This window comes from Pundamilia nyererei, unplaced genomic scaffold, assembly GCF_000239375.1.
Source record: "Pundamilia nyererei isolate P.nyererei 1_Seehausen unplaced genomic scaffold, PunNye1.0 scaffold00043, whole genome shotgun sequence".
NCBI lineage: Eukaryota > Metazoa > Chordata > Actinopteri > Cichliformes > Cichlidae > Pundamilia > Pundamilia nyererei.
This window is the reverse complement of record NW_005187444.1, coordinates 3,928,931-3,951,283: the sequence shown is the minus strand read 5'-3', so window position 1 is coordinate 3,951,283 and position 22,353 is coordinate 3,928,931. Positions and strand designations below refer to the sequence as shown.

The 22,353-nt window shown below is 37.9% G+C and overlaps 1 protein-coding gene across 1 annotated transcript in view; it reads left to right on the top strand.

Annotated features, from left to right (window-relative positions):
- The window catches only part of LOC102208684 (solute carrier family 23 member 2), a 30,811-nt gene extending 16,056 nt beyond the window's left edge, over positions 1-14,755 (top strand). Inside the window, exons 7-10 of the mRNA XM_005731571.1 lie at positions 1,563-1,727; positions 3,041-3,149; positions 14,410-14,505; positions 14,586-14,755. Coding sequence (XP_005731628.1) covers positions 1,563-1,727; positions 3,041-3,149; positions 14,410-14,505; positions 14,586-14,755 — 540 coding nt within the window. The remainder of the gene's footprint in view (positions 1-1,562; positions 1,728-3,040; positions 3,150-14,409; positions 14,506-14,585) is intronic.
- Positions 14,756-22,353: the final 7,598 nt, after the last annotated feature.

Below are 22,353 nucleotides of genomic sequence, written 5' to 3'. Positions count from 1 at the left end.
TTGTAAAGAATTTATTCGTAAATTAGGGTGGAAAATAAGTATTTGGTCACCTCAAACAAGGAAAATCTCTGGCTCTCACAGACCTGTAACGTCTTCTGTAAGAAGCTTTTCTGTCCCCCACTCGTTACCTGTATGAATGGCACCTGTTTGAACTCATCATCTGTATAAAAGACACCTGTCCACAGCCTCAAACAGTCAGATTCCAAACTCCGCCATGGCCAAGACCAAAGAGCTTTCGAAGGACACCAGGAAAAGTATTGTAGACCTGCACCAGACTGGGAAGAGTGAATCTACAATAAGCAAGCAGTTTGGTGTGAAAAAATCAACTGTGGGAGCAATCATCAGAAAATGGAAGACATACAAGACCACTGATAATCTCCCTCAATCTGGGGCTCCACGCAAGATCTCATCCCGTGGGGTCAAAATGATCATGAGAACGGTGTACATTTAAAACAATCAAAAGAGATGACAAAAAGCCAGGGAATAAAAGTGGTTTACACCACTTTTAGTGGGTTACACCAACCAAAGACTTCATGGGGTCCCCATATTAAATGGGATGTTTCCAGCAGGGTAATATACTATGTCCCAATGTAGTTTTACTTCCTGCTTTATAGCTTCTGGGTTCATCTGAGGTCACAGGAAGAGACCAAGTGCGGGAGGGGAAGAACTCTTATAATTTAATAAAGTTGATTTTAGAGGGTTTATGAAGAAATAGATTTATTGTTGTAATATGTATTGATTACACCACAGAGTTCATGTTGCCAGTAAAGAGTAGTAGTAGAGGTTTGAATATAATTATGTTCATCTTACCTACCGAATGGAATAGTCCAGAGGAGAAATCGTTTGGTTAAGTGGACTATTTAAGCAGAACTCGGGTGTTTGAGAAGAAAGGTTCAGGTCAGTGTAGCTGTGTGCAGTTTGACCTTAATTTCTGTTGATTTAAGTTCAGTTATGTTTATTTGAACTGAGTTAGTTATAGAGTTGAGTTTCTTATTTGTTTTTTTGTAAATATTACTTGGGTCACAAAATGGTGAATAAATCACTTGCTACACTGGGCAGCATCAGTCTCCTGCACTTCTTTGACCGCTTAAGTCAAGTCCTACCACACACCATTTAAAAAGAACACCTTTGGGAGATTTTCACCAATTACTGAAAGGGACCAAAACCAAGTTTACTTTTGACTACTGACAACATTCAAGATGGATTTATATGTATTATGTATATATGTTTGTTTGTGCATTGGTTAATGGTAATCTAAATCCACTTGTATTCATGTCTTGTTTGAAAGTGCAGGTTACTGTATTTTCAATAAAAAAAAAATTGCGATTAGTATGTACACACCTGTTAAAAACATGTACACCCTGTCTTATCACAGGACAATTTCAGATATAGTTATTATTTAATATTATGGCATCGAAACGCTTAACCACTCTTCCTGTGTTGTCATGTCACATGTCCAGTGAGACCCAGAGATTCTTCCAACATCCTTGCAAAAATAATGATGGTTTAAGTTTTCTTGTGTACACCTTACAGTGAGTCCCTGTGCTCTGTTTTTATGTTAGGTTGGTAGCAGGCTGGTCCTCCAGACTACTGGAATTCTGATGATCATCCTGGGAATCTTTGGAAAGTTTGGAGCAATTTTTATCACTATCCCAGATCCAGTCATTGGGGGCATGTTCCTTATTATGTTTGGAATGATTGCAGCAGTTGGGATATCCAACCTCCAGGTAAACACAATTAATTTCACAGCATATCAAATTGCATTTGTCTTTTATTTGGTGCACCTTTTTTTTTTATTCAGAGTAACTAGAGCATAGCTTAATAAGATGCCCTAATCCTTAACCCCTTCAAATAAAACAACACTGCTAAACAAAACACCATCTCTATTAAGGCTTTCTTGGACTCACTGGTTCCACAGTGAGCGGTGTTGTTAAATCTATCTAGAATACAGGCAAAAACAGAAAATAAGGATCATGTGTGTAATAAAAACTTTATTTGCATTTTATTGTCATTAACTTGTCTACCATTTGGCACTTTAAGCAACCTTTAAGAAATCTGCTGCACAAAAATGTCTCATTATTGTAAAACTGCTTTGATGTTAGATATTGAGCTTGGCAGTTGTTAGCGCACTGTAAGTGTAATCCGTAATACATGAAATTCAATGTAAGTACAGTAATATGTGATTTCAAGGTTAGGTTGAGTGAGTAAGGGTCAATAGTAATCACCTTTCCCGTATCAAGCTATTTCAGTTTGATTACAGCAAACATATTGGACAAACATACAGACAAGAAGATAGTAATTTAATGATATTCCAAAAAAGGTTTTTGAGTGTTTGTTTTTCAACCACAAACATATTTCTTAATGCCTAAATGAGAACTGAAAACTAAACACTGAATTTTTAGCTGTTATAAAAGTCTCCGACTTTGAGACTAATTAATTGTTGAAAAACATAAGTGAGACGGCGTTTAAGGAAGTACTTGCTAGAAAATACAGTAAATGCAAATACCTTAACTGAATTGTTGCACAACTGTATTATTAGTTCCACCCCTCTATGGTATTTTTTGGCTAAAGAACTTGCTCTATCAGTTTTTGTAAAGATGAAAAATGACGGTGTTTTCCCAAGCTATATTTTGTAGCTATTTCGTTTTGTACTGTTGTAACACTATTGTGTATCATGTTTCATTATTATAGGCAGGTAATATAGTCTTATACATACATCCGCACACACACAGATATATATATATATATATATCTACACTGACCTCACTGTGACCCGTGTTAACCTGTCATGACCAAATAAATGTGAATCCCATACCAAAATAGAATTTGGGTCTCTTTTTTTCCTGATTATTCCTAATCTCATTTTAGTGAACTTCCACAGCAGAAATGTCAGCTAGCTGAAACAGATCAACAAAATAATGGCTTGCATCTGAGAGTCAATAAACCAGTTTTAGCAAATTTGTATCACATTATTTCTGTCTCTCTTTCTTTCTTTCTCACCCTATTTCACACACCATCCTGTCTTCTTTTCTCTCTCCAGTATGTGGATCTTAACTCTTCACGTAACCTCGTCATCCTGGGCTTTTCAACCTTCAGCGGTCTGGTTCTACCCACCTGGTTTCAATCCAATCCTGGCATCATTGACACTGGTGATTTTAACACACACGCACACACACACACACACACACACACACACACACACACTTTTAGGGCTTTAAAATCAGTGTTTGCATGAAAGTATAGAAATACAGTTAAAATAATCTACATATTGACTGTGAAACATAGTCTGTCAAAAAGTGTGTGTGTGGGTTTTTTTAATGTCAAGTGGTACCATCCAACCTGTGAAAACACACTCAAAGTCTTCTTTGCTTGAATTTACTGAACAAATTAAAATTATTATTTATTTTATTTTTTTTAGTTTACTTTAGTTTTACTCCAGAGCTTCCCAAAGTGTGGGGCCCGCCCACGTATGGGGGCACGGTATGAAAAGGAGAAAAAAAAAAACATGCTTGGACACTGCTAGCACAGGTGAAGCATCACTGAATATGTTTCCAAACCAACTTCATTCTAAGCCAAAGACTAGAAAATATGGTGAAGCATATCTGCCCTTTGGTTTCACCTGCACAAGTGGCAAGGTAGGTCTCCACTGCAAAACTGCTTTTCCCTTCGTTGGGAGCAGCGCTGGGCTCTTCAAATCACGGACAAACAATATCCCACATTCTTGATTTTTAGTTCACAAACACTTGTTGTAATGACTAAACTTCTCCTGACATTTTGGAGATGTTAGCTATTTATACAGTAAAGTTACAGTGGGATACAAATAATATCAGACAGATCCTGCCACGATTTGTTCCCTCAGTTCAAATCACAGACAAACAGTATGCCACAGTTGTTTATGTTTTTAAACCCATTTTGCACAGAGAGGCATTTATTGAAAAATGTATTGATAGCAATGTTGAATATTATAACACAGGAAAAAAAAACAACTACACGTAAAATAATCACACCGTGACACCTCTGCCTTTCTAAATAGAGGGACAGTAACTGCGTGTGTGTAAGCGTGCGCATAGTCAGATTAACAGTAACAGTATTTTGTCTCTATCTGCAATTCATCTCACGTAAACAATAACGTGGCGCACAGTGTAATGTGAAATAAAGCACATACCTTTGACGTTGCGTGACGAACTTTGTATTCCTCGTCCACACGTAAACGCAAAAAAGGAGTTTTAAAAAATCTCAGTTTTCGGTGATTCGAAACATCATTTACGTGTGGACGAAACAGCTGCGTTTTCAAAAATACCCGTGTAGGTGCTGACGTTAGCGTAAAAGAGTTAGTAGTTTACTTTCTTTCTACCTGTAATTTATTGCAAATTACTTGTATTTGCTTAATTGTTTACTAAATGTTTGAGGTGTGAAATAAACCGCAATGGAGCAAAATATGGGTGTGTGTGGTTGGAGGATGTGTTTGTGCGTGCACGCACGCCCGGGGGGCACGAACATTTTTCTTGTAAAACAAAGGGGGGCCCAGCAAAAAAAGTTTGGGAACCGCTGGTTTTACCTGATTCACATGTGTTCTTTTAATACGACACTCCGTTTTGGCAGGCTAACGTCAGGACTTGGTTCAACTTTTTAAATAAAAATTAGGAGTTACTTCCACCGAAAGGTTGAGTGGAGCTATTTGACATAACTTTTTAAAGTAAATCCACAAACCTTTTTTTCTGTTGAAAGAACATAAATTACTCCAGTAAACTAAAAAAAAAATATTTGTTTGTTGAATCTAACTAAATAGTATTCTAAACCAGCCAATAGTGAGGTTTCATTTTTTGAGCTCATCCTTGAGCTTGTGTGCCTGTTTGTGTTTTATTGTTTTTGTGTGTGAAGTTTAAACTACTTTAATTTCTGGATTACTGAGCTGATTTATTATTTTAATATTGAGTTTGACTCCTTGTGATATTGTTGAATCTTTGATATCTAATTCCAATATAACATGATGTTCTTATAATAAGTTTCTGTTTTGGCTCATAATTTCTTTGTTTTCTCAGTATCCTGAGCTTTTATGTTATTTTTCTGGTTCCTGTCTAGTTTTCATGCCTCATTCTGTGATTTATTGTTGTGGTTGTTTCCTGAATCGTTTCTTCTTCTGTCTCACTCCTCTGCTTTACATCACTGGAGTAACACCGCTCCTTTGTCTGTGTTTTCATGTTAATTTGACTCATCTTTTCTCTCTGTTTAGTATTTTATGTTATTTTCTTTTTTCCCCTCTTGTGTCCTGTGTTAGTTCTGTGTGTTTAGTTTTACCTATGTCTTGTTCCTTTGCAGTCTGCATGTAATCAACTCTTTTTGTATATATTGTTAAAGCATTAGTTGTGTTGCTCCTGTGCAGCTCTGTGTTTTCTTGCTTATTGCTTGTCTTAATTAGTGATGTGTCAGTCAAGAACGAAACGGCTCTTAGAGCAGACTCTTTGAAGTGAACGACGCAAGCCGGGGTTTTCTTCTTTCTCTCACCCTCTCTCTTGCACTTTTTTTCCCGCTTCACTCCACACGCGAGCCTTGTGCTTTGCGCTGGGAAGAGGGGGGAGGGGCGGTAGTTACACTCGCCAGGCACAACAACGTCACATTAGAAAGGTGTAGTGATCATCCACAACTATTTTCAGTTGCGAAAGATAAAGGATTCAAAGTTTATTCATGCAGGCCCATATGAAAGAGAATGTGCATCTTCTTTTTGTTTTCATACTTTTTCATATTTATATTTTATTGTGTTGTGGTTTGCAGTGTTTTGTGTTGTTTCACTTTTAATTTGTTTAAAAGGAAAAAGCTGAAAATTTAAATAGTTAAAAGTTGAAATGTTAATAGTTGGTTTTTGTATTGTATGATTTATTTATTACATTTTATGTGGAGTGAATAAATAAAAGTCTATTTACAGTGGCCCCTAGAGACAAAGCACGTACAAACTCCAAAACACGTACAAACTCCAAAACACGTACAAAACACAACAGAAGTGCTCCAGGATGCTAGGGGGAGTGTTGAGCTTTTGTTACCTAGTGGCTACACAAGCCAACAAGTACCAATGACCAGATTTGGTGTGTGGTAGTCTTGTCCTTTAGCGGGCAACCAGCGGCGGTACCAGTACGCTGCTGTAGGTGCCGCAGGTTCTCTTGCTTGACCAGCGATTATCTTCCACGCTTTTCGATCTAAGGCGATGGTTCTTACAGGTGTGTGGTAGTAACAGGTAAATGAACCTTTTTTTTAAATTATTTGAATATATATGAGTGCTTGTGTATAAATACACAAACAATACACATATACTTTCAATTGTGTAATTTAAGTGATCGAGGTAGTGTTTTGGAAGTTCAGTTAACGCTAGAAATGTGCTTTGGACTTTTGTTTATAGCCAATATTAAAGACTCATCATTTGTTGTTCAAATCAGCCTTCTATGTCCTACATTTGGATTCTGTGTCTATACTCTGTACACCTTGCTACAGTCGACCTCACTGACTGAGTCATTAACTGAGAAACTGTTGTCATTTATATATGTATATATGTTATTCTTAGGACATGAAAAAAAAAATCAATCCTGTACACAGTACAGTCCTCCAAAATAGTACAAAGTATGGTTAGGGCCTATCAAGCTAGAAATATGCTGCAGAACTAACCTGCTCGGAAGCAGGTTATAGCTCAGTAGCGTATAAAATCGCTGCTCACTGACCAATCAATTTTCCAGAAATTAGTTTCAGATGCATAGATAGCAAAAGTTGTTTTAAGAGTAACTGATATCATTGTCTGCAGCAACTGTGTCACTGCTGTATCATGTTATTAATGTCTTTATATTTTAAATAGTTTTCCTTTCGTTTGTGAAATCAGACACTTTGTTGATAAAACAAAAATCTGACCATGTTTCTAATGGTTGGTCATATGCCACGTCTTTCATGTGAATGTGTGCATAGCTAGATTAGGAAACCTTGGGCTGACTGAGCTAATAACCACCTTCGTGTGACTGCTTAACACAATTGGCAGGGTAAGTGAAGCCAGGTATTGAATATCATGTGTATGCTGAACTTGTTTCATAGTACATGGCCCAGCTCTGGCACCCCGATGCCCAGGTATCACATGACGAGTGCAGAGAAAAATTCAAGCACAAAAGATATCTGATACCTATAGAGACAGCAAAGAATGTAGCTTGCTAACACACTGTACTATTTTAGCTTATTCAGCCTGGTTTATAATAATTTATTTCACAGCATAATATCGACAAAATAGGACGATAAAATACACAAGATGGCACATGCACCTGCTCTTTTGTCTATTTAAGCCCACACAACCCATGTCTGTTTGTTATGGCACAGCGCAAGTTTGTTACTATGCATCAATGAGCATTAAAAATGTTGGAAAGCAGCAGTTTCACGTCATTTTCTTCTCAGTTCAGTACACAGTAGCCACTGTACCATGACAAACTCTTTGTCTGTACCCACACTGGGTGTGATCTATCATTTATTTCACCACCTCCTTTATGATTTTATCTAACAGGAATCACAATAGAAAGTGCTCTAAACATCTGGTGCATAATTGAAGAAACTAAGCTATGGTGCTGTAATAACATTTATAATTGTTCAAATAGTTGTGCTGTGGGACACTTTTGTAAGATTTCTGCTTGAGATATTACACAAGTTTGACCATTTTATTTTTTATTAATCAAAACAAAATCAGTAAACAATGACAAAAAATAAAACATCCAGTGACATAGTCCTCTTACGGTGAATTCCAGGCTGTGTTCCCACAGACACTTAGAGATTACCCTTGAAAAGATGCAGTAGTTTTGCCAGCCTAAGCTCCTAATGCCAAGGTGTTCCAAAATCCCACAGGCCCAGATGGCAAACATTTTACATTTAGTCTTTAGGCTAAAGGTGGCAAATTGTCTTTTAGACTAAATGTGTTTTGGGAATCTTTGGTTTTACCTTTATGTACTTAGGACAGAAAAACATTCAGTTTGGAGTCCAGTCTTTTAAGGCATGTTTTATATGGGTTGAATAGGATAAAACCAGCATAACAGCCAGTAGGGGGCACTGATAAGGCTCTTGAGCTTGATTCTTTGTACATCCATGCATGACTTTTCTTCTTAGCACAAGAAGGAGGCTGGGTTGGAATCACATTTATTTAAAGTGTAAAACTGTAGATGTTGTCGGCAGCTTTGAGAATAGAATTTTAAGGGCTTGGCTTGGTTATATGTGACTTTAGCTTCTTTGGAAAACTTCTACATCTAGGGATGTGCAGATTGCAGAAAACATCAGAACAGAACCTAATGGTTGAAATATTTTTGGGGGGTTTCTTGTTTGTTAGTTTTTAACAATTACTCTAGATTTCATTTGTAAAAATATAGTTTTTTCTATGTTATACTGGAATTTGCTGATTGCAGATATTGCCAACTTCAATCAGGTCTCTGACAATTTTGCAAACAATTTAAAGAAAAAAAGCACTGCAACTGCGTAAGTATTTGTAATATGGTAATCCCATCACATACATCTTATAAAGGTTTCACAGTGCCTAGGTCAAATCTATAAAACATTCCAAGGGTATAATCATAGATAACTCTAGGTTTACTTGCACTTCTGTTTATGTAGTGTGCACAAATTCTTCATTGACATTATTGCCTATTGGCCTATTGGTAAGAGGAATGACTAAACAGGGAAAAACAATAGTGAAAAAGCAGAAAGGGGAAAAATAATAATAATAAAGCTAAATGCGAAAGGTGAATAGGGTAAAATTGTTTTGTAATACTTTAAATGTTTTTCTACATTACATAAACATAATAAAATATGCATTCATATGCAACTGATAGATCACTCTCAGCTTACACTAATGCAGTCATCAATCCAAACATTAATCTAATAGATGAAATTACACAATGTGAAATAAATATGATCAGTCAGAGATCTTAGAAGTAAGAGAGTTATAGATCGTCACAGGTTGACAACTGATAAGTACATTATTTTGATGACATTTTGATTAGCTGATTCATAGGCTTTGTGACCACCTCCTATGAAGCGCCATCAAAAGAGCAATCTTCAAGATTAAACAGTTCTTCTCCGCAGACATGAGACCTTGATCCTATGTGTCATGTGATGCTAGTGTCTCCCAAGAAAGTGTTAATCCAGAGTGCAATACTGGGCATGAGGGCTTGTCTGGTTTTCTCTGGTCTAGGCTGCTTACCTCCCAATCCTCTTGGCTTGCCCCCATGTAACTGGCTGTAATCTGCCCAGCTCAGATAAAGCACTCTTGCTCCAGAGTCTGTCCCCAGCCTCAACATTAGCTGATAGCACCAGACAAGAGGAAACCTGTCAATGCTCTTTGTAAACAAACTCTTGCTCATCCCGACGTCTTTCGATGTACAAGCTGTTGGGTTTAAAATCAACTCTGTGGATGCCTTGAACTTTTGACTGCTGTCGTTTTGGGCAGGAAATGTGTGTGTGTTCCTTTGTGTGTATATGTTTTGGGATGGGTTATTTGAACAAGAGTTTTTTCAGAGTCAAACTACGTCAGCGCTGTTTGCAGTTCTTGATTCAATTCAGTACAACTTCATTATGCAGTTTATTGCCTGAGAAGGATTATGAAAGCACGGCCTTGGACTTGCAGGCATTTCCATTTTGAATGGCCCTCTGTATTCCACCATGTGCTCATGGTCACACATGCCACATGAAAAGCCAACTCTGACTCAGGATTTTAGAGTATCTTAGTGGTCTCTAGTGATTAAAAACGGTGCCCCTTGGTCAACAGAAACCTTTACAAATCCATATATCTAAACATCCGTGGCTCTTTTGTCAATGTCACAGGACACTCTTGTGAGGTGCTACAGGCAAATTGTACCTATGTTACCACTTTGTGTCAACAATGTGGCTTTTATTAAACTACCAGCAAATTTGCTCTTTTTGTCACGGTCCTGGGTCAGTGACCCAGTGTTTTGAGTTTCTTGTGCCTCTGAGTTTTCTGTATTATGTTCTTAGTTTTCGTTGTTGTCCTAGCTTGTTCTTTAGTGTAGTGTCTTAGTTTGGTGTTCTTGTATTCTGTTTAGTTCTCTGATTATTTAGTAGCTGCCCTCTGTGTTTCTTAGTTGCTGTCTCCCCTAGTCTAGTTTGCATCTGTGCTAATTCCTGTTTTACTTTGAAGGTCTGTGTCTCATGTGAGTGTATCCTACTTTGCTCCCTTGTCTCATCAGTTCTGATTTCTCCCAGCTGTGCTCTCCTTCTGTGTCTCATTCCCCTCGTTACTTCCCATTGTATTTAAACCCTGTGTTTCTCTGAGTCAGTGTCGTGTCGTCCCTCATGCTGTGTGGATCGCCCTGTGTCTCTCTGTGAGTTCTTAGTTTAGTTTAGTTTAGTTTAGTTTAGTTTGTATGTTTGTCCTACCAGCAAATAAAGCTGTGATTTTTGAGTTCATCCCCTGAGTCTGTGAGTCTTGCATTTTGGGTCCAACTCCTGCCTGCCGCACAGCGATTCATGACACTTTTAGAATGCTACTACATGTTCTGTTTCTTATTATCCATTTCACTTAAAATGTCTCCATGTAAAAGATTAATTTACATCAGTTACAAAAATATATGTATTTTTTACTATTGGCATCAGATAGTAGCTAGTTTTACATTGACGTTGTCCCCTTCTAGGTCATCTCCTTGTGCACCGCTGCACCATGTTTCTCCAAACTGTTTTCTGGAAGTCATGTCCTTCCTCTATACCCCAATCCTAAGAAAATAAATAAGGGTTGATATGGTACAAATCTTAATAAAAAAAAGAGTTAAAATAGGATTTGGTAGGTGGGGGAACCCTAAGGTCCAGTGTAATGGGGCAGTGCAGCAAAAAGAAGTAATCAGTCACACATACTGTCACATATACTGTGGTTAATACATAAGCAGATTTTACATCATGGCTTTATCATCATGACTTCCTGGCCACTATAAAATTATTATAAAGGCAGACTTTTTGTATGTTAATAAAGAAAGCAATCACCTTAAAGTGGACATGACAGTATCACGGCAAAATGTGCAACAGACACGCCAGTTCGCCATTTTATACTTTGCCTCTCCAAAGCATGAAATGGAGACGCATGCAAAGTTGCAGTAAGCTGCAGAACCAGCAGAGTGAGATATTTTATTTCAAACTAACATTGAAATAATCATGGGAACACATTTTAAACAGACATTATTCATATGTAAATACATATTAGCCAACTAGCTTTATCATTTCTGTCGATTAACGACCCAAGAATGTAAATCATACCTTTCTGTGCTCACTACTGACTTCCTGACTTTAAATATATTATCTCCCCCTGTTGGTAATGCAGATTCTGCATGTGTATCCAGTTCTCGATTTGGACCAGCCTGTCTATTACACACTTTGCTGTGGTTGTGTATTAATGTGTATTAAACCATGGAGCCCAACTTAAAATACTCTAAGATTTAGCACTATCTGTAAATGTTGATTTAAGAAATAAGTACAATTTTTAGAGCATGCGTAGCACCATCTTGTGCCAGTACAGAATGTGAGATCACTAAGTTGGTTGGTTGCTGCTAATAGTCTTGCATTAGCTAGCTAGTAACAGAATTGATAACTCAATAGAAAACAGGGAAACTAAAAGTAAAAAGCAGTCTCAGGGGTGTCACTTTTAAATCGCCCCTGGCTGTAGCAATAACTTTTATGTTAAAAAACTAATTTGTTTTACAATCAACTTTACTCTCTGTCTCCTAAGCAGTAAGTTGTTCTTTATTGTTGGTTAGCTGCACTGTAATGGGAAAATTCTCCTGCTGACTGTAGTGTTAGAGTTTGTCGAGCAGTTTAATAAATGAAGACTATGTGCAAAAGAGCTTGTTTGAGTCAGGCTCACGGTTGATTCACCACACAGACAAACTGTCCGACACTGTCCCCTCTGTGTGTGATTTTTGTTGTTAGGTTGAGTGGACAGACTGAGCAGTTCAATCAACTGGCAGATATATGTCTACAAGATGCGATCAGTGCTATTTTATGCAATAAAATAGTTTTTCTTCTCTTAAAAGCATATCCAACCAGTTTACTACTTATATATCACACAAGAAACTGAAGCATAACTGATAATCCTAGAACGCATGAGCATGTCCACAGGGAGATTTTTTTTGTTCCGTGGGCATGCTCATCAAAAGGAGCGAGCTGAAGTGGTTTGCACATCTGATAAGGATGCCTCCTAGGTGTCTCCTGGTTGAGGTGTTCTGGGCATATCCCACTGAGAGGAGGCCCCAGGGCAGACTTAGGACAAACAGGAGAGATTACATCTCTTGGCTGGTCTGAAAGTGTCTTGGTGTTATTCCCTTGGATAAGCAGAGGAGGAGGCTGAGGACAGTGAGTCTGGGCTTCTCTGCTTGGGTTTCTGCCCTCATGACCCTGCTCCTGATAGGCGAAAGAAAATGAATGGAGGGATGGATGGATTTCATTGTACTACTGTACTATGTATGACTGTGCAATGACAATAAAGAGTTATCTTAGATGAACATATCACTGGATGGTAGGATTCCTGATCGTGCTTTGGTAAGAAACTTAGTTATGTTTGGATGTGCTTGGGTAAAGAAAGTATTTTATGGCATAAAATGGTACTGATCACATCTAGTGGACATCTGCTCTGCTAGTTAATTGCCCCTCTCAGTTTACCCACCAGACAAAGAAAAAACACAGGAAGGACAGTATCAGACCACTTTTAAGTTTGAGTTCACCTTGATTTACTTAATCTCTGGCTCTTTTCACAGTGTGCTTTTTTAATTCTCTCTTCCTTTCATTAAACTCAACCAGTGGTGGCAGGCAGCCACTTCCTTCTTGGACTTTTCTTCCTGTTAAAAGGGGTTTTTCCTTCCCACTTTTGCCAAGTGATTGCTCAAAGTGATTGCTCAAAGTGATTGCTCAAAGTGATTGCTCATTTCATTGTTGGGGTTTTCTCTCTATTATTGTAGGGCAGTGGCTATCAAAGTGAGGTCCCCAGACCTCTAGGGGTATGCAAGGTGCAGATTGGGGGTCTGTGAAAACACATAGTGTCACCTGGCGCATAGTGGCACTTAAAAACATGTGCCAGTGACAACAGTCCCCTCGAGTTTGGCTTTATCGAGAATGTTGATGGAAGACCAAAATGCATTGTGTGTCTTCAAGTGCTAGAAAATGAAGCAATGAAGCCAGCCAAGCTAAAGTGGCATCTCATCTCAAAGCATGAGAGTTATAAGGGGGTCCTTGGAGATATTTTACCCCCTGTATGGGGTCCCTGGCCCCTAAAAGTTTGAGAACCCCTGTTGTAGGGTCTTTACCTTACAATATGAAGCACCATGAAGCCACTTTAGTTTTATTTCTATAGAACTGAATTGAATTAAACACTTTCCATGGCGTTATTGGTTTTGTCACTAACTAGCTAACATAAACTAATGGGAATCTATTAGCAACCAAACAACCTAGTGACATCACATTCTGTACTGACCCAGATTGCTTCAAAAAGTCAGTCCATTTTTAACTGTATCCGGGAAGTGATTTGAATAGTTATTTGGAAGCATTATCTAGCTTGTCTTTGATTTCAGTGGTCAAGGGAACATACAAGTTACTTATACAAAATATCCTGTTAAATGTGATTTTTTTTTTAAGTTTTAATAAGGTTTGATAAGATTTAAAAATCCTTTCTCTTGGCACTATCAAGTTTTTAGCCTAATGTGTGAATACAATTAATTAATTTGAAATAGACATTTCTCGGTAAGCCATAACCAGATAACCTCACTAAGTTGATCCACTCTCCAGTTAAAAATTTTATATAAACAAGAGCACAGTGCAACTCCCAGTGAAGGGCAAGTTAAGATACTTTAATATATTCATTTATTTGTGTCTATGTGAAGTCGAATGTTTTGAAAACCTCAAACAAAGAAAGTTTTTAACTGTCAAAAAATACCACAAACAGTTTACAGGCCACTGATAAAATATAAAATATCTCAGACAAATCCATCTCAGTCAGACATATAGGGATTCACCCGTTTGCTTCTAAGATGCTTGAATACAACCAAACACCACACAAAAAAAAATGTGTATGGTAAACTCAGCAACCGTGGTAAAAGTGCATACCAGGCATTCTGGCTTCCTCACACAGTAAACTGAGTAAGAGTGAATGCTGTCTGTCTCTCTGTGTTGGCCCTATGCTGGACTGGCATGTCAGCTGAGATAGGCTCCAGCACCCTTGTGATCTAAACTGCATAAGAAGTTAAGGAAATGGGTGGATGGATGATTAAGCCTTGATTTAGTTTTAAAAAGAATGAATCCTTGCCTTCATATGGAAGAGGCAAGCGCAACGATAATCTTGTACAAGATTTATAGTTCTTTTATCTTTGGCTAATAAAGGTTAACGACTTGTTTTGTTTGTTCTTGTCTCTAAAGGAATAAAAGAGCTGGACCAATTGATTGTAGTGCTTTTTACCACACATATGTTCATCGGTGGATTTTTTGGATTCATACTGGATAACACCATTCCAGGTGAATGACAGAATACTTGTGTTAAAGACAATCAATTATAAAGTAAGCTCTATCATCTAACCTCATCCCATCTTTTTCAGGTACTGACAAAGAGAGAGGTATCAAGAGCTGGCAGGACAAGGTGCAAGATGGAAGCAAAAACATGCATGACCAGTCATGCTATGATATACCTTTCTGCAACAAGGTTTTGAAAAGGTTTAGATGTTTCCAGTGCCTCCCCTTCCTCCCTTCTTACAACACCACCCAGTAGGAGGTAACCATGTAATGATGTGGTAGCTCAGTGTGCAACATTAATGTTGGCCTGTTAGCCCCATTAGAACAAAGAAGTCTTAATTGGATGGAATATTCTCAATGACAAAATAAGTGTACATGACACTTACCTTATTTCTTCAGTGCTATTACGGTTCATTTTAAACTTCACTGCTGACAGTGTTTTCACAGTGTCACCTTTCTGCTGAAGTTTCAGTTTCCCATTTTTGTTGATCTGGTTAATTATTTCTAAAGAGTTGAATCTTTGAAACAAATAGAAGTGTTTCACATTACAGAATTTCAAATTCACATTACAGTGTACATAGGAGCTTGCAAAGAAAAGCGTCTGGACTTCTTTAAGTTGCTTGCTCATCCGAGAAGCTTCTTCAGTTCTAAGGTCAAATGGTGGAGAGTCCCAGATATAAACCTAGTGGGAATATCCCCCCACAGAGGGACAAAAGGACCCCCTGATGATCCTCTAATCGCCTGAGCCAAGGTGTGAAACTGGGTGTGGGTCCCAATCAGCCAGAGTTTCGGGTGTGTTCATTGTGAAACCTGGCCCCACCTTATCATGCGAATTCCTGAGGTCAGATGGCCCAGGATGTGAGTGGGCGTTAAGGCGTCTGGGAAGGGATCTCAAAACTGGATTATAGATGGCAGACAGTTGGTGTCGTAAACCCCCGCCTCTGTTCAAAGATGGTCGCTCACAGTGGACATAGATGGCTTCTTTCACTCCTCTTTCAGACCATCTGTCCTCTCTGTCCAAAATGTGAACATTGGCATCCTCGAAAGAGTGTCCTTTATCCTTAAGATGCAGATGGACTGCTGAGTCTTGTCCTGTGGAGGTGGCTCTTCTGTGTTGTGCCATGCGCTTGTGAAGTGGCTGTTTGGTCTCTCCAATGTAGAGGTCTGAGCATTCCTCGCTGCACTGTACAGCATACACCACATTGTTAAGTTTGTGTTTTGGCGTTTTGTCTTTCGGGTGAACCAGTTTCATCAGGGGGTCCTTTTGTCCCTCTGTGGGGGGATTCTCCCACTAGGTTTATATCTGGGACTCTCCACCATTTGACCTTAGAACTGAAGAAGCTTCTCGGATGAGAGGTGAAACGTCTTCAAGCAACTTAAAGAAGTCCAGACGCTTTTCTTTGCAAGCTCCTTTGACTACAATGACCTGGATGACTGAGAACCTTCACAGACATACAGTGTACATTGGCATCAATAGGCAGAGGTCAAGCTGCTGCGGCTTTAAACTGTCATCGTGCTTCTGAAACTATCTTTTAGACTGAAAACCCAGTGGAGACATAAAGCCGCTGATTCTTTAACATTATTAAAATAAAATCTAGTTTAATCGCACTTACCGAAAACAAACACTGAAACAATATTTGTGCTAATTGGTTACTAGTTTGTTTTTATATTATGTTTAATTAATTAATTATATGGATGGTTGCAATTAAAATAGCAATTTATAGGTAGTGCATTTATAAACATTAGGATGTTTTTTTTTTTGTTTTTTTTTTTTGCAATATCGCTGATGTTTGTGTCCTGCTTCATTTTCACTGTTTCATTTTTTTTGAACTTGAACAGGTTGTATTAAAATGTGACGAGTTGAGATTGTTGCTTATTAATGTTTTTTATATTAGTGATTATTTTATAGCTTTTTAAGAGTAAACAGTTAATTACAATGATCATGAAGGAGCAAGACCCACAAGCAGGACACCCAAAAATCCAGATCTTTAATCCAGAAAGCTGTACACAGGAAGGCAGAAGAGGCAAACAAATCCAAATATGGCAAAAGTAAAGTCCAAAAAACAATCCAGATATTCAGACACACAACAAACAAGGAGCAACAAGGAAAAAATTGTGGGCATACAAACAACATACTAGAAATACTAAAATATTTGCAATGTTTGACCAAATCATGGTAATGGCAACTTTAGTCATGTTGCAGAATTCGTCATACTCAAATTCAATCTGCTTACTACAGAGAGTAAAAATAAACACAAATCTATATAGGTTCATAATGACAGCTGAAAAATAAATCTTATAATAGTTAAAACAGCTAACATACACATGCACACACACTCACAGACACTCAGCTTTTGACTTATTGAGTCGTTTTTTGAATGCAGGCACAGCTGTAACTTACCTCAGGTCAGCAGTAACAGAAACCACCCTCACGACATGTAGCTCTAATTCGGGGGACACCTGATGTTGTTTAACTGGGTTGCAGACAGTGAGCAGTAAGGCAGCGAACGTTTAGTTCATAAAGTTTAAAATTAACTTTTTGAACTGGGAGCCAATGAAGTAGTTAAGCACTTCAGCACATGTTCAAATTTCCATGTACGTGTAACGACTCTGGCAGCAGACCTTATTATCAAAACTGTGATCGCTGTTCAAAATGATGCCAAGGTTTCTGACTTCTTTGCTGTGTTTCAGAGGCAGGAAAGATAAATGTGAACTAACTGACTACAAATAATTCTGTTCTAAAAAAAATTCTATAAAGTTTCTAGACATCCAGAGTTAATGTCATCAGTGCAGCTTATTAGTTTGTTAAAAAAAAAAGGTTAGATCATTTTAGGAAAAGGGTTCAAGTTAGGTGAAGCAGTGTCATGTGCATAAGAATGATGGGATATATTGAGATTTTTTATGACAGCACCAAGCAGGACTATGTGAAGGTTAACGTGTAACAGACCGGTGATAGACCCAAAGGAAAATCCTTTGAATTTTTATTTGAGCAGTTCCAAAGCTACGAATTAAAACACAAAAACGTTTGCACTTTTGGTATGATGAGTACCAGTGAAAAACATGACCTGACCAACTCTTAAACCAATTGACTTGTGAGCTGAATAAAAGGTCTGCAGCATTTTATTTCTGCCATCTTTACCTTTCCTTTGTTTCTTCCGGGAACTTTAGGTGGATTATGTATATCTACATTTCTGGCAAAATCAATATAATTAATTATTTGAGAAATTGCATCGGAGAAATTATGCAGCATTTAATGATATGATAACAGTACTTGTAATGTGTGCTTTGAAAGTTCGCTGATAAATATGTCACCTGTGATGCCATTGATGTAATGCTCGTTAATTAATCGGTTGGTATTTGTTTTGACAGGACAAATAAAACACACAATAATGATTCGAGAGAGCAACATTTTGAACATTTGTAAATGTGACATCAAGGCGTTTGGAAACAATTAGAGCAAGTATGTGACCTTTTGTATGAATGGGTCCATTCACATGCTATTTAAAGTCAAAACATTCTAATAAAGGGATTGTCTGTTTTATATCACTTTTCATTGTTGCTGTTGTCAGTGTGAATATTTATATCCCCTGAACTAATGATACATCAAATTATGTCAATTAGGGCAATTTATTCAAAGGAGCTTGCAAAGAAAAGCATCTGGACTTCTTTAAGTTGCTTGAAGACGTTTCACCTCTCATCCGAGAAGCTTCTTCAGTTCTGAGGTCAAATGGTGGAGAGTCCCAGATATAAACCTAGTGGGAGTATCCCCCCACAGAGGGACAAAGGCCCCCTGATGATCCTCTAATCGCCTGAGCCAAGGTGTGAAAATGGGTGTGGGTCCCAACTCTCCACCATTTGACCTCAGAACTGAAGAAGCTTCTCGGATGAGAGGTGAAACGTCTTCAAGCAACTTAAAGAAGTCCAGACGCTTTTCTTTGCAAGCTCCTTTGACTACGATGACCTGGATGACTGAGAACCTTCACAGACATAGGGCAATTTATGTTGTATATTTGGAAAGAAATCCATCAATTTCCTCTGAACCATGTCTAAGGTTAGGGGGATGATATTTAGTGACGAATACAGCAGAATATAGAATTAATTAATAAATCTGAATATTCAAAATCTTGAAAATGGCACAGATTAACAGTTAAAGATTCCAGTACTTCTCCTGTGCAATATTCAATATGCACAACTAATTGTGAATTAGTGGTTGATATTTTAATCGGCGCCAGGGGCAGAGAGACATCCAGTCCTCACCAACTACAAAGGTCAGAGTAGGATTATAAGAATTAATGTGTAAACAGAAATATTTCTTTTTTTATCCCAGTTAAAAGTCAACTTCCCTCATGTAGAGTCCATTGTTAGTTGGCAGAACTTTACTGAGTTAACAGCAATAATTGCACAGCATCTAGTTTTTAAAAAAATATGCTACATTATTTTTTAAATGCTAAAAAAGATATTAAACACGTTATGCTAAAATGTTAAAAACAAAGAAAATGGGTTGAACATATGTGTAGCAGCATTTACAGTAACCTTTTACATGCATGTCTGTCTCACAGCATGCTGCCCAGTTACAGAGACAGGGCAACTGCTGAGGCAAAGGTTAATTGCTTTAAGATAAACATGGAGAGCTTCTAGAGCCAATGATTAAGGCAGGTTTATGCAGCATAAGAGACTCCCATCAGGGTCTCACAGTATAAACATGTGCTTAAATGCTTAAATCTTTTTGTTAGTGGATTCAAACATAAAGCCCGAGTACTTACAGTATGTGTCTGCACTTCTTTTTGGCTCTCGGGGGAGGCGGACGCACTTTTTCTCCTCTCCTCTCCCTTATCTTTCCTGCTTAGCTCTTATGTCCTTGTCTAGTCTCGTGTTTTTTTGTATTACTTTCCCTGGAACACTCTCTCACAGTCTGTTTCTAAAACCTAAAGAGAATTATGGATTTGATCAACTGGTCTCTGAATGCTATTGACACACTTTACCCTTTTGTGTTACACATTTCGATGTTTTTTTCCTCGCTACCTAGCCTGACCTGTCTCCCCAATGTGATGTTTGTGTATTGTATGTGCGGTCGGCAAGGTCTGTCATCTCGGTTGTGGGCAAAAGGCCTGCAAATGACAAATAAAGGCTATTTCATCTCTCATCTCATGTTTTGGTATTTCTGAATTCTTTGATGTTTATTTTTGACTGATGTTTTGTCTTCACCCCTCCCTGGTCTGAACAGGAATCTTTGAAATCTCTTCCTCTTTCAGAAATACAACCTATGATACATTCTACAGTAAGGACTGGCATTGCATCGTTTTCTCGTGTTGTTTAAGACATTTTTGGAGATCTGACATTTTGTGTGATGTTTAATATTTCTGATCAGGCACATTACAAAAAATATCCATAGCACTCAGTAAAAAGAATGAAATTCCAAAAAGCAGACACTCATTATCCAGCTCCAAGCACTATGAAAAGAGAATAGGGATGAATGACAGTTACTAGTGTAGGATCAATTAAAGGGAGCTCATGGTGTGTAATTTGTCACTTCTTTCAGAACATTGGTATCTAAGGCTACGTCCACATTAGCCCGGATAGATTTGAAAATGTGTTTTCGTTTTCAGTCATTTTCACAGAGTTGGCCGAAAACGCTTATGTTCCAGTGCAGCGCATGCGTGAAACGCAAGAAGATTCGACCTGCCTCATTTCTGTCTGCCTTTTATTTGCTTTCCGGCTCTTTGAAATGTTGCGGCAGAATGTCGAGGAAAAGCAGCAAGTATTTTTTTGTTTTTTGCTGCTGCAAGTAACACAAAAGTACAAAGTTGCAAAAGTTAGTGAGAATTAAAGAATTTGAAGAAAAGCTTTCTGGAGCATGTACAAACTGATATTAATCTGTAATAGGGCTGTCAAAATTGAGAGCAAACAAAACGACTGCTGTATAATGCCCTCCGCTATCTTAGTTTAATTGGTCACATGACTGCAACACATGACTAAAATGTGTCATCGTTTTCAAAAAGTCTCAGCTTTTGCTGTCCATAGTGCGAAAGCACTGTTTTCAAATGTATGCGTTTTTTGCGTTTTCCTTCAGCGAAAACGCCATCTCAGTGTGGACGGGACGTCAAAACGGAGAGAAGACGATGCGTTTTTAAACGAAAAAGCATTAGTGTGGACGTAGTCTAAGACAGGTGTTAAAAGTAGTGTAACATGTTTTACCAACAGCTTCAGTGGCATAGCAAGTGCAAATCAGGTCACACACTGTGAGTACCATATGCAAAAGCCATGTGGCTAGCAAAAGTGCCAAGTTTGTCAGCAAGTCACCTGGTCAAGGAATAAGCCAGTGGCACAGATAGATATTTAAAATGGTGGGCAACCCTTGCAGCTACACTGGCGCAAAGCTAACATGATTACCAAATCCTAATCAGGACTGAGTTGAATTGACAGATGTGAGCATTCATTATGTGAAGAGACACCTTCAGTCACAATGTTCCAAACGTGAGGCATTACAGAAAGTCTGTCAGGGTATTACCTGCCCCAGGGTTTATCAACCCTTTGAAACGTGACCTGCCTTGAATGCATGCCATCTCTGAGCTCAAAGGTCTCCTAAATGCAGGAGAATAGTAAACTAAGCCTGTCTACTCTATGCAAGCTTGCATTAGTAGTAGGGTCATTAAGAAAGTGAGATACAGGTGCTCGTTTGTGGGTTTAAATTTTTTTTTTAATGTAGGGAGGGGAGGGTGTGTGTTTTGCTTGAATCCCACCATGGAAGTTAAAAAAAAAGTTGTAAAGTAAAAGAAATGTACCAGTAAAAAGTACCAATTTTTTTTTTTTACAAATAATTTTGTTTTATTAAGTCCTAAAATTAAGAACATTCAGAACAGAGATTTTTAAGAATAGTTTATTTCAAACAAGAGAAAAAAAAGAGAAAAATAACAAAGGCTGCATGAATATGTCTACACAATGTTTATGTTCAAAAACGAGTAGGATGAACTTTACTCTTTTTTTGTTCGTACCCCCAAGTTAACTACACAGACCAAAGGAAATTAATCTGCAAATACAGTATAACCAAGACCAACAGATCATGGCTTAGGGCAAAAGATGGTGCAGGTTAGTTTCTCCTTAGTTAAGCTAATTTATACAGCTTTACTCTAAGGTACACCATACTGAACTAATCCAATGGAGGCCAGAAGATTGGAAGCCATTATTTATTAGTTTTCCCTGAGCCTTAATGATTTTGCAAAGACTGCAACTGGTCATTATTAATAACATGCTTGTTTCTATGTCACCCATGCACCATGCCTCGCTAATTTATTTACATGTTACTAAATATAATGTAATATTAGAATAAATGCATGTTTTCTTATGGCTATAATGTAAAAGACATGAAAAATAAAATGCTCATTAAAATTTCAATTCTGAAGTTTTGATGTTCTGTCATTTCCTGTTTAATCTGGGAACTACTTACCTTATTTTATTCCTGTCAGCTCTACTTCCACACTTTGTTCTATTTCCGAAAGTTTTCTGCCACAACAATGTCTAGTCAGACAATCCTCGCTTCAGTATATATTCAACCCTTTGACCTTCTTCCAGCTGCCAGGTTGCCTTGTTACTCTTTACAGGTAACCTGTCCATCCAGTTTTGCATCTTTTTGTTTTTGTAGTTTGATTTTGTTTTCCCTTCAGATGTAATTTTTATTTGTGTATTTTTTATTTGTTGCTCATGTTTCACTTGTATGACCATTGTATGATTTGTTGCCTGACAATAAAGATCTGGATTGTGGATTTTGATTGGCCTCTAATATCCTGTGTTTAAGTGCTCCACTCATGCTGAAACCATTTTTAATAAAGTCAACAGGTAACCTGATCCTGGTATAGA